At 44.2% G+C, this 18,367-nt stretch overlaps 2 protein-coding genes across 2 annotated transcripts; both read left to right on the top strand.

Annotated features, from left to right (window-relative positions):
- The first annotated feature begins 671 nt into the window (after window positions 1–671).
- On the top strand, window positions 672–11,260 carry LOC8026887 (peptide methionine sulfoxide reductase MsrB). The gene is given in 6 exon segments (XM_002406615.4): window positions 672–918; window positions 920–971; window positions 1,201–1,316; window positions 1,745–1,821; window positions 4,813–4,960; window positions 8,455–11,260. Coding segments are annotated over 6 exon segments (588 nt in total). The 5' UTR covers window positions 672–828; the 3' UTR covers window positions 8,560–11,260.
- A 29-nt stretch (window positions 11,261–11,289) lies between these two features.
- LOC8026910 (NEDD8-conjugating enzyme UBE2F) lies at window positions 11,290–13,887 on the top strand. The gene has a single exon (XM_002406616.5). It carries the CDS (start codon window positions 12,306–12,308, stop codon window positions 12,879–12,881), a length of 576 nt encoding a protein of 191 aa, XP_002406660.1. The 5' UTR covers window positions 11,290–12,305; the 3' UTR covers window positions 12,882–13,887.
- Window positions 13,888–18,367: the final 4,480 nt, after the last annotated feature.

The following is an 18,367-nucleotide window of genomic DNA, read 5'->3' as shown; positions in this document are numbered from 1 at the left end:
TCCATTTGGACATCAATTTGAGTTATCTTCACCATTAGAGTAAAATGTGGGCAGGCACGTAGCCCCGGAAAGGGGGGGGGGGGGGGGGGGGCCTAGGGTTCTGAACTTCTGGCTTCACCCCCCCCCCCCCCCCCCTTTCCCTGGCTACGTGCCTGGGTACAGTGTCGAAGGTTTTAGGATACCGACTAGCCGGACTAGCCGAAGTAGAAATTAATTGTGGATGATGTTTAGAACACCTTGGTTGTGCACAGATACATATCTATTCCTCCCTGCCCCCTCTAAACCGTCCTCTCCAGGCCGTCGCGCCATCCTTATCTTAGTAAAGTGTAACAACAACAACAATTCCCCCCTGCATAATTATAATTAAAAACCTTGAGACAATGAAAACAAAGAGGACATAGACACCAGCGTCTCTTATTTCAGTACTATTCCTCTTCTCGGGTAAAAAGCGAATGAAATCGCCATCATACACATGATTTCTCATCCTGGCTATCGCGCGACCTGTTGTGCTCGCAAAACACTACTTGTACTTGGCGCGCAACAAAGTTCCCATTTCGCGCATAAAAGAAAAAAAAAAAAAGAAAAAAAAATGGGTTGTCCTCCGTCGTTTCTACCACCAGGGGGCCTCCCGTCGCAATGTTGACGTCACGAGCGTAGTCTGCTTGGTCTGCGCGTTCTGTTTGTTGTGTATTCTTTGGCGAGGGCAAAATCTAATGCGACGCCTCCTGTAACGTTGTCTAATGTCACGGGATAGCGGGAAATTATCCGGCACGAAAATTACAACCGTTCTTCTTTGTACGACCACACGTCGTTAGACGTTATTATGGAATGTTCGTCCTAGGTTGCGCCCGAAACATCGCAAAGAAGCCATTGAGCGGCAAGCTGGCCGAATGCCTTTTTAGGGCAGCCGCCGGTACCAGCACTTCGGCCATCCGGTAATAGGCCTGTAGCCCGAGGTATTCACCGCTCAGGTACTACGGCCACTACGGCCCTCCAAAACGGGTTTGGGGCCAGACTCGAACGCTACTAAGCGGTGCCACCGTCCGGCTTAACTGTCGACGACGAAAGTTGCCGGCGATCTGCCGTATCGACGAGAGCGAACCGACTGCACGCGTCGGCGTGGTTCACGTTTCGCTGGCAGGCGGTCGGGCGCGTCGCCGTCCCGCTCTGATTATTTTCGCTTTCGCTCTTATTCCGCAGAGCCCGACAGGATGGAGAACCAAAAGGACGATGCCAAGGACATCACCGAGAAGGAATGGAGGGACAAGCTGACACCCGATCAGTTTTATATCTGTCGCCAAAGGGGTACGGAACCCGTGAGTCTCGATTTACATACGTTTTTCTCGGTGTCGAACCCCGCTAGGTGCGACCGATAAGCTGCACCGCTCGTGCGCCCACCACTGTCAGAGCGGGTTGGGCAAGTGATGGATCTGGTGCGATTAGCGAATTTGCGCCGACTTCCGCAGAACCAAGACCGAGCAAGTTTCGTTCTGGCGCGAGCGGTACACCCCTAGGCCCGGTTTCTCGGCCTGTTGATTTTGTATGGGGCGTGGTTTGAACGCAAGGCATGTCGCGCGTCAACACTTTCACGTTGGGAAAATTGTCTCGAATGTTGACAACCGCAGCGCTTCGTGCAGGCTGCCTCGTGGATAAGACGCGTTATTTTGCTCCAGTGTCCGTGCATGTTGCGCAAACGGGCGGACAAGAAATAATACTGTGCTGCTTCATATTGCACTTTTTGCAGGCTTATAGGGGTAGATGGGTCAACCACAAAGCTAAGGGAACTTACACGTGTGTTGCCTGTGGTGCAGATTTATTTAGGTAAGTTCCTGAAAACAAGGTATTGTTCATTTGCGTACACATATGAGGCCCGAATTACTGAGTGGTTCTCCTGATCTCTAACTTGCCTTTGTCTGCATGTATGAAGTACGAATGTGCCCTAAACCACTGATAATTTTGTGGCTCTACATGTTATTTAGTCCCAGAATGAGTACATCATGCAACAGTTGATTACAAACACCATTTCACGTTGGTACCTACTTTTGTTTTCATATATATTGTCATTGACATATACAGCCATATCTCAATAAGTGGGTCCAGACATTTAATAAAATGCCGTTTCATTGAATCCTGTTTCATCGAACACCAATTCATTGAACGCCGTTTGATCGAAGCCGTTTTATCAAACACTGCCTAGTTCAGCAGTAAAAATTTTTGAACAAGGAAAGGGTATTTTTTTAACACCAGAAGGGTAGGAGATTATCTTTTTTTCCTACAGAAAGGGGAACTAATAATGAGATACTTAATTTTTCTCCTACACCTGATTTTTGCCCCCCTAGTAACTGATGACTTGTGCTGTTAATGTGGCCAACAATAAACGGGAACACCACCTTGAAATTTTATGAAACCTGTGATCATTGAGTGCGGTGACAAAGGTATGTCACTTCAAGGGTATACCCACGTCCCTGAAGATATGTATTCTGTTTCAAGCACGAAGCCTCCGTGAAGCAATGACATGTCTCCATATCGCATGAAAAAAAAAAAGGTGTGTCTCTTTTTTGTTTATATTAAGTAATCGACAGAGCTGTGTACCTGCTGGCAATTGAGCCTACGTTCTTAGAATGGAAGCTATTCTCGAAGGATAGAATGAAAACACTAGTATATGCATAAATACAAAATAAAAAAAGCACAGCGAAGAATAGGTATATTCCTTTCCGGATGTACCTTTCATGCATTGACAAATAGGGAACAAATTATGTGGTGCACATGGGCGTACCAACCGGGGGGGCAAGGGGGGTGCTTGCCCCCCCCCCAGTTCTCAGGGTGGGGGGGCAAGGCATCTGTTTCCCCCCCCTCCTGAAACAGCCACCACTGGGTAGGGCAAACACTGGCCGGCGGCGCCCAAGGGATACCAAGGGCACAGGCCCCCGGCCCGGGGGGGGGGGGGGGGGGGGGGGGTCTGGTTTGCCTCTCCACTCAAAAACAAGTAGGTACGCCACTGGTAATGGAGAACAGTCGCTTTTCTTGTGTAAAAAAAGTAAGTCGCATACCCACTCAAGTTTTGCTGTGTTCTATGTTTCAAAAGCTAAACTTTCGGCGAAAAGGTGACCAGGGTAGTAATTTTATTTCCGGTGATTCAACAACAGTGTGAAAGCAACTCATAAGCGAGACTAAAGCATCTAAAAGCGCTATAATGCTCCAAAGTTTGGTGAAGTGAATTCAGTGAAAATGGCATCGAGCAATTCAATGAATCGGCGTTCGACAAGATGTCCACTTATATTCAATGAAACGGTGTTCTATGAAATGTCCGGTACCCCTCAATAAGTGCATATATTTTTCAGCTCCCGTGATTTGTTTTTTCTTGGCACTGCATACTTGAAATCTATTCATTCTAAACAAGTTAAATAAATAGATGGTACTGTTGCAGCTGCTAAGAATACACTGAAAAATGACCCCCATGAAGAAATAGGATCAAATGCTTAGGACTTTGAAAATGTTCATTGGTTTATAATGAGTGCGATTCAGCCATCTAGTTTCCAACAGGAGCTCACTGTCACGTGAGCTTCATTTGTGCATGAGCAACCAAATCACATTTGCATGAGTATGTGACTCTCTCTCATCTCGCGTCCAGCTAACGTCCATTAATGACCAGGAATCCTCCCTAACAAATCTGTCTTCTGGTGTTCCACAGGGAACATATATATATGACCTCCCTAGCACTATTTTCTCTAAAATATGTCTTTTTGCAGATGACTGCGTCGTCCATAACAAAGTAACAAGTGTGCAAGATAAAAATCAACTTCAAAGTGACTTATTTAAAATAACAAATGGTGCATTGACTGGTTGATGTTGCTAAAGAAACCTAAATGCAAACTTGATTCGCTTCACTTGAAAACAATCTGTATTGTCCTACCAATACTACCTGAACTCCAATTTAATTAAGACTGTTACTATCTATAAATTTCTTGGCGTAAGACTGACACCAGACCTCTCCTGGAATAGTCACATTAAAGCCATCACTGCTGACTCATCAAGAACCCTTGGTCTAATAAGATGTAAACTACGATCTGCACCTCCCCTTGTCCGCAAGCTGGTGTACGACACGTATGTCAGACCTAAATTAGAATATGCTGCTACCTTCCGGAATCCCCATCAGATTTGCCTAGTAATTAACAATCTCAAAGCAGTTCAACAGTGCTTAGTGTTTCCGCCTTAAAAAACCAATTAACCGTGCCCTCTTTGCAGCTCCGCAGGAAAGTCTCTCAGCTCTGCCTTCATAAAATCTACTACCACATTCCAGACCTTAAAAATTAGTTGATATCACCCCTAGTTCAAACATTTTCGCACCTTAACAACATGTGTGCCATCAAACGTATTTCAGGCTCTACAAACGCATTTAATCAATTTTTCTGAGGCCATCAGTGACTGGAACAACCTCCCATCATCCATTGTCACTACTCTGGACCCGAATAATTTTCTATCTCGTATTAAACTTCATTTTTCGTCTTACTAGTTGTATGATTTATGTAATTCTGAGCAGTCTTGAGTGTGTTAAGTATGTTTGCTTTTGTATTTTTTATGCATTTCTTTATTGTGTAAATCTTGAATATCCCCCCCGACCCCCTTATGTAATGCCCTTTGCAGGCCCTACGGGCAGTAAGTGCATGCCAATTAGGCGCTCCTTCATTTCTAGTCTGTTTTACCACCATCTTTGCATATATTATACCCGTATGTATAGTGTTCGCAAGTCACATACCTTTCTCTGTCAAAGCATTGCCCCACATTTATGGCATCTGGCATGTTTCTTTGCAGCTCCGAGCACAAATTTGTCTCCAACTGTGGATGGCCCTCATTCTTCATGGCACTTGGAACGGTGGATGGGGATGAATCTCCGTCGAACATACTTAGAAAAGAAGACACCTCACATGGTATGACACGAACGGAAGTGTGTTGCAAAAAGGTGAGTTGTGCTGGCCACAAATGGCGTGAGGGGAGTTAATGTTCAGGTGTTGAACCACCCATTAAAATTTTGAAGGATTTCATCCTCGTTTTTACTTGATGGAGATCCGCTTTGAATAAGGCAAGAACACTAAATCATATTTTTATTTAAATGTTCAGCTTACGACGTGCAAGTACTCATTTTTCCGGCTCACCTGACTACAGTGAATGAAAGGTTTGTGCCTATAGCAGAGGTCTCCAAACTTTTAGGGGCGAAGCTCCTTAAGGTCTAACCTTGTCCGTCCAGCGTCCGTGCTCACATCGATTGCCATCCCATCTGTCTTCTTAAAAAAAGAAAAAATGTTTGCGCAGTCGACAGGATTCGAACCTGTGCGGGGAGACCCCAGTGGAGTCCATCACCTTAACCACTCGGCCACGACTGCGGGACGAGTAGGGGGCTCTGAGATGTGGTAGTAACTAAAGAGCTGGGGATGTCATGGATGAAACGTTGCATGTAGCCGCTCAACGTCTATAAAGGAGAGGGCACTGCGGTCAAATGCATTTATAATCACTTTAAACTTTGCATGCATTGGCTCAACGTTTATAGACAAGAGGGCGCTGCGGTCAAATGCTCAAATGCGTATATAACCATGTTCCATACCACACATTCTCTTTCTGACATGGATGAAAAGGATGAGAAGAACCACTGTCTCTGCATTTCTCCGACCATAAAGCTGTAATAATGAAGTCTAAACGCAACCCGGAACTCAGCACTACCTATGAGCAATAAAAAAAAAATATCAGCACTATCAGCACTACCTATGAACAAAATCAGTATCATCAGCACCACCAGAGCTTCGCCCCAATCAACATCATTCACCACGTGGAGATGCGGTCATTTTTGGCTACGGGGCCGGATTAGCGATCTGTCACATTCTCGAGGGCCGGGAAAGAAAGAGTAATCATAAACTAAGAAAAACTAAATAAATAAACCTAGAGAACCATTTAAAGATATAAAGTAATGTTAAAGTATGTATCCAAAATCTCTTAAGATGGATATGCTTCAATTTGAAATTTTGTATTTAGCTAATTATGACACTACACGACACCTGTGGCCAAGAAAACTCGCCAGTCATAGAGCAAAACGCATAGGAACTTTGGCACATCTGCACAGTGCAAAAGACTAATCAGAATGATTAAATGAATGCTTACAATATGCAATAGTTGTGACGGAGGACACTTAGCGCCATGTATATGACAACGCAATAAAATTTTAATAGTTACCTAGACATGAAGCAGGGAAATAAAGATGGTAATGCTGGTGATGACAATGTTCAATTATTGGTATGGCGAGAGGACCTGCGTTACAATGCAGTTTCTCTCATTCTTTCTGGTATCTTAATTTGCGCATTTGAAGCATGCCCGGCGCCATTTCTTTATGCACAATTACTTTTGTGCTGCTAGCGAAGCGAGCCGCAGGCCGAGCTTCATTTGAAGGACCGCAGGTTGGTGTTTGGAGACCCCTGCTCTATCATATTAGTGGGTAAGGTTTCATCTGGAGCTGTTCTTTCAAAATACCTTTACTCTTTTGCACCTGGTGGCCAATGACTTGGAAATTCATTTCAAGTCGTGGCCATGGTCTATACATGTTTGCAAGTCCGGTCTCTGTGCGCCGCCATCTTGCTCAGTTGGGGTGCACTTGGGCGCGGCCATAATCTGATTATGACGCCTTAGCAAGGCTTCGTAATCGGATTATGATGCGTCCAAGCACACCCTAACCAAGCAAGATGGCAGCGCCCTGAAGCCAGACTTGCTAACGTATCAGTGGTTCTCAACCATTGACGTTTCGCGGACCCCTTGTGAATCAGTGGAGATGATGGAGCACCCCAATCATGGTGAGGGGAAGGGAGGTATAGGTTAATTATGATAATGATTTATTAAGTAAATCTAACTTATAGAATTTCCCTTGCTGCTACCTGTCTCAGAGAATGACACAATGCACTTATTGCCCACTCCGCAATCCCAAGCTCCTCACGCATACGCTGCGACAGTCTTGTCAGCGGCGGAGCGGCGTTCGCGTGGCCAATTGCACTTCGCCTCCTCTTGGTAAAAATGATCACGGATGATTTAGCGTGCGGGCAACCTGGTCCAATGGTTTGGATCCTCAGGTTGCCCACAAACTAAGGGCTAGTGTGAAGTTGACTTCTCTCGTAGACATACGCACAAGAAAACTCACATGAAAATTGGACTGTTTCTTTCTTGTAAAAAAAAAATACAACTTTTATTGCCTGGCTTGACTGATGAGACAGGCTTTGCAGACCCCTGAATGCCTTTGTGGCCCCAAAGGGTCCGCAGACCCTCATTTGAGAACCACTGGTCCGTATATCAGAAATTAGTTCACCCCATTTCTTTTCTGTTGCCTGATTTCCCCTTGAGTCCAAATGAGCTATATTTCAAGAAATGAAGGTGCGGTGATAAGCACCAGTAACAAATCACATTGGAACAAGACAAAGTACTATTGGGCCCTAACGAAATATCATTGACAAAGCATGGGACTTTTAACAGATGCTGTGCTATCTGGAGGACCGCTGGGAACTCGTGCAAAGGTGCAGTACAGATGGGAATGATACTGCACATTTTATGAGTTCTCAGTTGCCCTCCAGGTAGTGACACGTGTATCAAAAGCAACAGACTCTGCTGTTTGCATTTCACTTGAGCCCGAACGTACATGAGCTACCAATTCACTACATTATTGAAATGACCTTCTCTGAACAGTTTTCAGATTCAAACAACAGCCTAATGCCTTGTACTCCTTTCGTCTGAAAGTCTTCTTAAACATGTGAAAAATATATCTCAAAAACATGCTTTTCCTGAAAAACCCTGTTCTTGTGTGAAAAAAAAAATTGCACAAAATGTGTTTATGTATCTATAAACTTGAAGGAAGCATAATGTTGTATCTGTCGAAGACTGAGTCCGACCCCAACTTCCACATCAAGAGAACATGCCACTGACAGAACAGCGTCTGAGTGTCTGAATCGTGTTCCAGAATGCTCGGTTCGGATAGGTCAATTGGCCGCTTGACGCTCCAAGGCCCGTTGCTGCGCCGCCTTCCTACCACCTTGCTTCATCTCCGTGCAAGCTCCCCTGTTGCCCAAAGATTAGCTCTTCTCTACCTACCCCGACCTTGGTGAACAGTGGAGCAGACGTGGTGTACGCGTGCGGCACGTGCCAAGCACGAAGGCTGAAGTGGATCAAACTCGTATCATCTGACGACCGTTTTCAAGAGAGCCTCGCTAATTCGGCCTATCACATCCCGCCAACATCACTCCATTTATTGTTGACACTTTTTACATCGTAGTATGTTGCCGTTTATTTAATTTGCCAAATGATTGGGAAAGTAAGTGTAGAGAAAGAAGTGTTTTGAGGTTATAAGCACAACCCCATTTTTAACTAAAAACGGGGATTATTGATTTTATTATTTAGAATGGCATTAATTCTTTTCTAACACGATTGCAGTGCAACTCCCACCTGGGACACGTCTTCAACGACGGACCACTCCCGACGCGGCTCCGCTTTTGCATCAACAGTATTGCACTCAACTTCAGGCCAGCTCCAAAATGAATCTCTTCGAGCAGGCATGGCAGCGCTATAAAGAGAGTTCTTCTTATTGTAATATTTTTTTAGGCCGACCCAAAGCGATGTTTTGCTAATGTTTGCTCGAAAACGCACAAATCAGTTTGTGCTCAGAATGATTGTCCGGTTGTATTCAGTCTTATATGCGTGTTCATGTGCGAGTCATTTGGTAGATAGGCCCGGTGTAGAACATAGGCACATTTAATTTACCAGTCTCCCCTCTGATCTGGCGGCCTGGGCATTTATGCCTTAGGGCTGCTGTCATTTTATTTATTATGTCAGTTTTTCTGGCTGTCGGAGGGCTAGGCCCAGTGGCCGTTGTGAAGCAAGCTAGTGACCGTTTTAGGTTTCTGCAAAGCCCTGTGCAGTATTTCTTTAGCCCATAGCAGCACATAGTGATGTTTTTTGGCACAGTGTCGGTGTATAGGAAGTCTCAGTTCGGTTTGGTGATCTATATCCAGAGATCCCCTTTTCTAGAGCATCTTAAGGCTGTGGTTTTGTTGCACCTAATCTAGATGTACCGGTTTTCTTGCGGATATTTTTTAAACGGAGGCCAACATGATTTGGGAGCAGTCGCCCTGCAAGCATTATGTTTACTTTCAAGGTCATGTCGGGCCAAAATCTCGATCACAAAAGGATTAGCAAATGCAGTACGAGTCAATTTCAAAATAACTATGTGCTCACAATAAATTTCAGGGGCTTGTGTGCCAAACCAACAACTGCATCTGGCGTGCCCCTGTACTGGGAATTCCTTTAGATGGCCTAGGGCTCTTTTAGCATGGGAGCACCTTTTTGCCTTCTTTTGCTAATAGACAGTTTTCTTGAAGAACTCTGTGCATGCACTCATGACATTCACCTATGCTCTCTTTCACTGTATGATGCACTGCAGTGGCCACCATGAGCCAGGTTAGCCAATCGACTGCTCCATGGTGCCACGTGACGTCAAGTTCCATATGTCGCTCTGCTCAATCAGAAGGTCCCGGACACCCTCTGAGCTATGGATTGGGTCCAGTGGCTCGTAGCATCCGTTGCAGTCCATCATGAGGTGAAATGGAGTAGAGAGGAAAATTCCCACAAATCGTTTGGTGAAAAGAGAATCTGTTACCTTTGTGCTATTCACCATTGACCTCGAAGTGCAGTAACATCCTCATTTTGCTGTCATTTCATATGATCCAGATAACCCTGTCCCGGCCTGTGTTCCAAAAGATAATAATGCTTTTGGTCCATAAGTGCCGTTATCCTCTATCCTCTAAAACATTTCATATATGTTATCTTGAAGGGATACTTCAACGAAATTTGAGATATTCCCATAGTGTTCAAAAATAGGTTGAATATGATCCACAATATCCGTAAATGACAATCGCACGTTTGTATTTTGAGCCTGGTGGCTGTATTTTTCGTTATAAACGGCCCACTGTGGCAAGCGCTCGGAGAAGGCCCAGCGGAGACTACGTGACATCCAACGCAATTGTGACGTAGGTAGTCTCAGGACGAGCAAAGCTACGCCAAGGCTGACGTCGAGAGGATGGCCTAGTCGTTCCAGCCACCTAAGCGGCTGCTTTTGTACGAATTCTGGGTGACGGTTTAATCTTCTGTTACCTTGTAGGGGGACAATAGCGACTTCTGCGACACTCAAAAGGCATTCTCGGGAAGAGGGGAGTTCCTCCTGCCCCTCCTCTCTCGTCGTGGCCGGAGGCGAGACAACCTCCGTCACTAGCTGTCAAGGTTCCTAGACGGGCATTACAAGCGAGGCGTTAGCGACATCCACCAGGTGCTCTTTGCTAATCGTTTAATTCGTTTTAAAATTCCTCTTCGTGACTTTTTTAACAAGATATTGGTATGCTCGATGTGATGCTGCTCCTTTGAACACATATAGACCAAGAAATGAGCGCCGAAATTTCGTTGTAGTATCCCTTTAAAGCGTTTGCTGATGTCTTAGGAAGCCAACATAGTCATTTTGTGTCGCTGTACTTCTTTCTCTGCTTCGCTCTAGAGTCTGAAGGAATGTCTCCTGGCTCAAGCTTTTATCTGTTCTACTGTAGAATTTTGGTTCACACTATTTCTTGGCATTTTTTCTGTGATTTTACGATATCAGCATTAGGTGCCCCAAGGAGTAGCAGCATCCTAGGAGGAAAATTGGCACCCTATTTTTATGCATTTGTTGCTGGCTGCTGTGTCTATCTTGATAGGTCCATTATCAGTTCATAATTGATTGGTTATTGAGAGCAAATTGAAATTTTGATATTTCTCCTTATCTCGTTTAATCTTTCTGTATCAGCTTTTCTTTTTTCAACCTATCAACAAGTGTAGAAGTAATATGGATAGTGTAGTGGTTCTGCACTTACATTTTCATCTTTATTTAAAAAAAAAAAAGAAGACATGGATTATTACCAAAACCACAACCTTAAAAAGTATGCAACAAAATTTTTTTTTTTTTTTTACCATATGGATGCGATTTTGCATGCTTCAAGTTCCTGCTTAACTTGTAGAGCTTGCCAAGGTAGTTGACATTTTATGCACTTTGTGCTGTTTTATGTGTAAAATCCTGTTTTACGAGTGGAAAAGCACATTTCTAGGTCACCAATCTCCTCTTTTTTTTTCTGTTAATAAATTATTTTATATCCATGTTGTAATATGCTGGCAAAAAAGTTTCATACTACTATTTATCAAATAAAGGATTTTACCTGCTCTTTTGTGTTGAGCTTATGACAAATTGAGACTGCAATGGTATTTGCCCGACAGGTCGCGCGATCTGGTGCGCAACTTATGCACACGGGAGGTACGTTCCGTAATTTGCGCGTTGAAGAGGCTGTACTTGGCGTTGGCATTGCGCTCGACAACACAAACATACCCATTTTTTTTTTTTTTTTTTAGTCGCGATAACAACTATACCGTGTCTCATCCTAGCATGTAAAACAGTGAAGGCTACAAGCGCGAGGTCCTTGCTTTCCGCACACGTGGGGGTAAGCAGTAACAATGATGTTTGGAGATAAAATGCTTCATTTTGTGCCTATTGTGTATTTCCTAAGCCCTGGTGATCACCTAAGGGATACTGTGTATGGTAATTAATTCATTTTGTTGTAGCACGGAGGTAGTTACTTTTGTTTTAGGGGGTGCCCCCAGACAAACTGGGGGGTGTACACCCCCCCCCCCCCCCCCCCCCCCCCCCCCCCCCCCCGGGAAATCGCTACACAAGAGTGAGTTTCGCGCTTGCACGCGCAGCCAAAGCGTGGCAGATAACGAGTGGTATCCGAAAGAGATGTTCTACTGTTCTCATCTGGCTCCAGTTTCATACCGGATTTATTACTACGGCCGAACCACTGAGGTCACCAAACCTAGCCGTTTCAGTTTCGGTTTCGCACCCTCTTCCAAATTGTTAATTGGTATTTATTAATATCATACGAAAATTTGGAATCTACCGTAATAATATCTGCGATGTGATATTAAAGGTTGAAAAGTCTGAAGATCTGTAGTTTTGAAACTTTAGCCTACTCCAGCCTGCCGCTGGTGGCGCTGGGGACGCCAGCGATACCGCACGCAAGAGGCATCATGGCGTCCTGATGCAGCGAGGTTAGCGGACAAGTTCAATATCGTGCTCGAAAATACGCCTTTGCGACATCGCGTGTCTCCCAGTAGTGCAGGCAACAGGCCGCCAACATGATCTCGTGACGCTGCGGGGAGGACGTTATTTTTGCTCGGGCGGAGCGAAGCCGGGAAGCGCGAGAGCGATCAACATGATCACCTTGTCGAAAAAATTGAAGCAAAGTGCCGAGAACAACAACACAGATGCCGTGCCGAACCTAGTGCAGCCCGAGGGAGTCGCGGCGCTGCGCAGGGCCTCGGTGAGAGACAAACTGCTCGTCCGAGAAGTGCAGGAGATGGAGGCAAACCTGCCCGGCACGTGCACACTCAAGTTTGACGATCCGGACGTGCTGCACCGCTTCGAGCTCATCATCACGCCCGAAGAAGGCTACTGGCAGGGCGGTCGCTTTGTGTTCCTCGTCCAGGTGCCCGAGGAGTACAATATGGTCCCGCCGCAGGTGAAGTGCACTACTCGGCTTTGGCACCCCAACATCAACGAGGAGGGCAACGTCTGCCTCAGCCTGCTGCGAGAGAGCTCCATCGACGGCATGGGCTGGGCGCCGACGCGGACACTCAAGGAGATAGTCTGGGGACTCAACGCGCTCTTCACAGACTTGCTCAACTTCGACGATCCTCTGGACAACGAAGCCGCCGAGCACTACCAGAGAGACAGGGAAGGCTTTAGGGCCAAAGTGCGAGAGTACGTGCTCAATTACGCCAAGAGGTAAAGCGCGCTGCACGTGATGACACGATGCGGCGTACGCCGTTGCTAGGTGATGCAACCTTGTCATATGTTTTCACGTGAAGCCCCTTGGTGCAATGCACGCTGTATGCTTACGCTTTGCTGCACAGCCGCGCAACGCGCTTTGGAAAGAGCATGGCGTTCCCCTCAATCGCTCGTGGGTAGGACGCCGTGCTCTTCACAGAGCCCGCTGCTGGAGAGCGTAGCGGCAGGAAGGGGCTTTAGTTTCGCGCAGTAACCACGGTAACTATGTCAAGCACGGCGCGAAGAATATATCGGTGAATCATCTTTGGTCTTTTGGGTGGGCCGGATAAATCGTGTATGTTTTGATTGCTCAAGGGAGCGTGGTTTTCGAATGGTGTATGTACATGATTTCCATAAACCTGAACGTCTAAAACAAAAGCCTGCTTTTCTCTACTGGCAATCGCAAGCAGTATTTTTTGCTTTGCTCGATACGCGGGTCTCAAATGAATGCTTGAGTGTCAGCACGATCTCCCACTCTGAAGCATTCTTGTTGAAACTGCGTTTTGACGAACCAGACGATAGTTTAACCAAAGGACGTGTTGGGTTTTACCGGACGATAGAGCCTGTTGGTGATTTTACAAGAGATAAAGGGGAAGCAACAAAAAGGACAAGGATATTCTAGTTGCTTTCTCATTATCTTTCAACATTTTAGGTATGTGCTCTCTGTTAGTTTGCCCCTCTCTGCGAAAACAAACCCTACAAATGCTACCATCCCGCTGAGAAAAATCTGTAAAGTTGCCATGAGCAACTTTACAGATTCCGTCATCATAAATAACAATGGGCCAATGTTATGCTCCGTGCGCTCTCATCCGAATCTCCATGAATGCTTTTAGCGGATGTAACGAACATTGCTAGCATTTGTCCGCGCATGGAGGAAATAAATTTATACACAAGAAAGAATAAACAAAGGTACGGATGTCTCGTCTTGTCCGCCCCTTCGTTTATTCTTTCTGGTGTATTAATCGTTACCAACGCGCTCACCATAATTTTGGAGGAAATAACTTGACAGACCCAACCAATGCGGTTCCATGTGTCGAAGGAAGAAAGGACCTACACAAAAAGATTCCTCCTTAATTCTACTACAGTGAACTCTTTAGGCAACTGTAATTCTACCGTTCAGACTGTACTCCCTTCATTCGCAAATATATCCCCCTTCTCTCTCCCTCCCTCGCGGCTGGCCCACACACCGAAGGACACTCGACCTTTGGCTTTGGCCCTTTGGCAATCCTCCCCTCTCCCTCCTTCTCTATCCACTTTCATCCCATTCCCATATGTCAGTGACAAGTTCGCCCCGTAAGAGCGAACTTGTCACTCCTCCCCTCTTTACAAAATAAACATTGCTAATGAATGAATACTGCTCGAAGCCGCACTGGTCGCACCACTAAGGGTAAGCCAACAATGGGGGTAAGCAAATTTTCTTTAAATATAGCAATATAAAAGCTCAGCGACGGTTTTCCTAACGTTTCTGAAGTGGCAGTCGACTGGGTGAAATGTAAACAATGGGCGAACCTGTCGGGACCCCCAATAGATGGCGCCAGCAAGCCCGAACGCGAACTCCCAGGCTCTGCGAGCGCCTACGAACTCCAGTGGATAACTTGGAAGTTTGTGTTTGTCCGTCCTTTCTCGTTTTCTTCCTCAAGTTTAACTATTTCTCACTCGTTTTTCTTTGACCTCCTTCACAGATTAGATATGTTTAACGATGCGATTACACTTTCCGTTCTGAAACGTCTGAAGGGTCTGAAGTCGCCTAGGAAAGAAAGTGGAACATAAAAAAGCTAGACACCGCAGCGATATTTTGTTTTCTTGCTTTTCTATGTAGTTCTTTTTGATTCTCGGTAGATGTGGCAATCGGTCTGTACCAATGATCAGTGGTCCGGACCTGGGAACTCTATGGCTGGGTTCCAAATCTTATCCAATTACTCCGGCGGGTCGCGTCACGTGACAGCAGATTGAAAAGCGCTGGACGCGGGTAGCTTTTGGAACGCCGAGGTACAAAACCCTCACCCTGGAGAGTAAGATCGAGTAAATTTTGGAACGCGGCCTAGGACAAGCGAGACGAGCGGGGCGATCTCCGCGACCACCATGACCGTGGCCGCTGGAGTCTCGACTTCTCGTTTTTCAATATGGCGGAGATTAGTGACGGTCGGAGATACGTGCTGCAGTTTCTGAGCTGCTGAGCCTGTCTGGTGTGCTGGCTTCACTGAGCGACACAAATTATAGCTAGATCAGTACGTAAGCAGGTCACCTCTTTCTTCCGAAAAAAAAAAATAAATAAAGGTGTTTAGCGCAGTATTGGCACCTTTAGACGGATTTGAAGTGAGAAGCGAAACCGAAACTAACTTCTGCTTTGGAGTCTATTTACTTTCGGTACATGGATATAAGCAAAGTCGTGGATCATCGAAGGCACACACACAATATTAAATATGGAAAGGAAATATAGTACCCATTTTTTGTGGCTTCTGAAAAGCTGCAAATACGTTGATAGGGGAAAAAATTATCACAGCCACGTGACTTCCGCCACCTCTCTCTTCCTCCCCAGTCCAGTATTGATTCGGTAGTCTTCTGACACCATAATAAATCGCCTGGCAAAAAAAATAATAATAATAATTTTGGGGGGTGTCAGTGCCCTTTTAATACCTTTTTGTGTATTCTGGGCGGCTTTTTTTCACTAAGATAATTTTATGTAGAATAATGAACTACGGGCCCTTTAATGTTTTTTTTATTTGGCATTTAGATGATCAATTCTTTAGCATTATTACATACACAAGAATAAAAAAGTCAATCCGAATTTTAGAAAATATCGCCACGGGTAATGAGTTTAGAATATTTTCACATTACGTATAAACTGATAAACGCGTTCTCACCACACACACACACACAAAACAAGAAACAGAATTTGAGGCAGGCACAACAAAAGTGCGTCTCTAAGGCTACGCGTTACGCATAAAACTGTACATTACACCCAGTGTTTATGAGTATGTTGATAACGATGTCAGAGCTTTCTCTATAGACTCTCTTATATATATATATATATATATATATATATATATATATATATATATATATATATATATATATATATATAAGAAAGTTTATAGGTCCGGTCGATTGTCCTGAATGGGTATATATTTATCTACTTCGTGTTCCAGCTATGTACTGACACATTGAAAATCATTTCAACGTTCATTCTAATTCGGTTATAATCTGCATTCGGAGAACAAAGCTCACCAGGTGTGTGTTTATTTGCTCGTTTGTTTGTTTGTTTGTCTGTTGGTCTTTGACGCATGTGATGAGGGCAGTTTCTCTCACGCCACTTTGAAAAATTGCACTTGGGCTCATTGCCAATCATAATTTTATTAGTTGCCAAAATAAAAAAAAAAAATAAAAAAATCAGTACGATATTTTATTTTTTTATATATATGCACTTCTATTATATTACTTTCCGACTCGTGTGAGTTATACTCGCACTAATTTTGGCTGCAACAATGGAGCGGGGAAATCGTTTTCGAGAAGATATCTTTCCACTTCCTCCAGAGTAGCGACGTCAGACTAAAGCTCTAAAATTCCGTTCCCGCACAACAGATGCACCTCGCAACCGGGTGGAGGTTGCATAGAGACGCAACCACACTATCCGCTGGGTGGGGAGCCTTAGGTATATTAATCTTTACACGAGTCAAATGTACTTATTAATTGTCAGCTTCCCTAGATCATCTCAGTCTTTCTTTTTTTATTATTATTGTTTCCTGTTTCTTGGTTATGTATAAACCAAGAAAGGTTCCAATCTTGGAATTCTCATTGGCCCAACATTGGAGTGGGTTGCGCTCCAATGTTGGGTCCAGTATTGAAATTCAGTTATTCCAGCATTGTACCAAAGTTCGGCGGGGGCCAATACTGGTGTGCTGCTTGGATGTGAACCCTGTTACAAGTATGCGCGTCATTTGGGTTTCGAAAGAAATCGAAGCTTGTCACTATGCCACGACATGCGCGCCGGGACAAGCACCGGCCGAGCGCCGTTCCAGTACCTCTTCGATTTTTCTGAGTCAGCGAGGGTGACTCACTTTCGTTGACGTCACCGCTTCCCCTTACCAGACCGGTCTCTGACGTGCGCCGCTCAGTAAATGGCGTAAACGCTTTTTATTGAACGCTACAAAAAAAAAATGAACTAGACTATTTTTACACTGCGCGAAACCGTTAGGTACCGGAGCTATTTCGCATCTTGTTCCGACAGGAGCTTTGACAAACGTCGAATTTGATCGCCTAAATTTGTGTCACGATTGCCACATTCCACCACATTTAGTAGCTGTGAAAGCAGCCTTTCGTTTAAGAAAGTGGAAAAAAAAAAAAAAGGCGATTGCTTGTGCTCTGCTTGGTAAGTGTGTCGCACTATGTACAAATGCTTCCGCTAATTTAATCTTAAATAATTTCGCATCGTATTCGATCTTGCCAACAATTTCAATTACACAGGAATTAGACGTGAAATTTGAGCTGCACACATGCATTTATTTTAACAAATTGCTGCTCTGCAGGGTGGAAAAAAGAAAACATGTTTTCTATAGTAACGAAAAACTAGGATGTATTTGATTTAAATCAGATTTAAATCACTTCTTTCTAAATATATTTTATCTCATATTTTACTAGATATGGCAGATTCATTAGCAATTGATTCGATGGGCCTCAAATCCAAAAATTTGTTCCAAATTTAATCACATGTTCACGCACAACTCACTGAAACGCTCTTGATGATGGATGTAAACTAAACTGTGTTTTTTCCAAGTAGGGCAACCTCCCCTGCATTTTAAATGTAAATTAATATATGCTTTAATTGCCCTAATGCATGTCAAAGCTAATGCATATCGACCTATGAAAATATCAGCCGCTTAAAATAAATATTGAAATATTCTGAAAACACTTACACAAATGTTCCCAGAGAACGGCACACTTTCATCCTGAAATGCTGCTTTCATTAGAGTTAAGAAGCGTCAATACCTGGCTCGTTTCATTTCAAATAGAACACACTGGTCGGGATGAGTATTTTGATTTTTCTCTATTAAATATATATAATAGCCCCATGTTTAAGAAGAACAAATACGCTTAGAAAAATGTTTTCGGTTTTACGAGTAAATATTAGGTGGAGCAAGATGAAAATCAAATTTTGTGTGTCTGCTTTTTCTACGAAGTTCTGTTACTCGTTATGCCTACTGAAAAGTATAAAATATTTATAAAAATGTTTCGTGTAAATTTATTGTAGGTCCAGTACTTTTTGTAATGCACTTGACAAATAAGCCAAATTCCATTGCCAAAATTGTACCTTTGACATTCGGGTGACATATTGGGAGCCATGTATTTCCATATTATTTTTAATTAGCGCTTACCAAATACTGTCCTGGTGTAGTCCTATTTATGACCTAAAGGCTGATATTACTTTTGTTTGATTTATATTCACGAATT

This window comes from Ixodes scapularis, unplaced genomic scaffold (assembly GCF_016920785.2).
Source record: "Ixodes scapularis isolate PalLabHiFi unplaced genomic scaffold, ASM1692078v2 PGA_scaffold9__187_contigs__length_104089568, whole genome shotgun sequence".
In the NCBI taxonomy this organism is placed as follows: domain Eukaryota; kingdom Metazoa; phylum Arthropoda; class Arachnida; order Ixodida; family Ixodidae; genus Ixodes; species Ixodes scapularis.
This window is presented reverse-complemented; position numbering and strand designations above follow the sequence as displayed.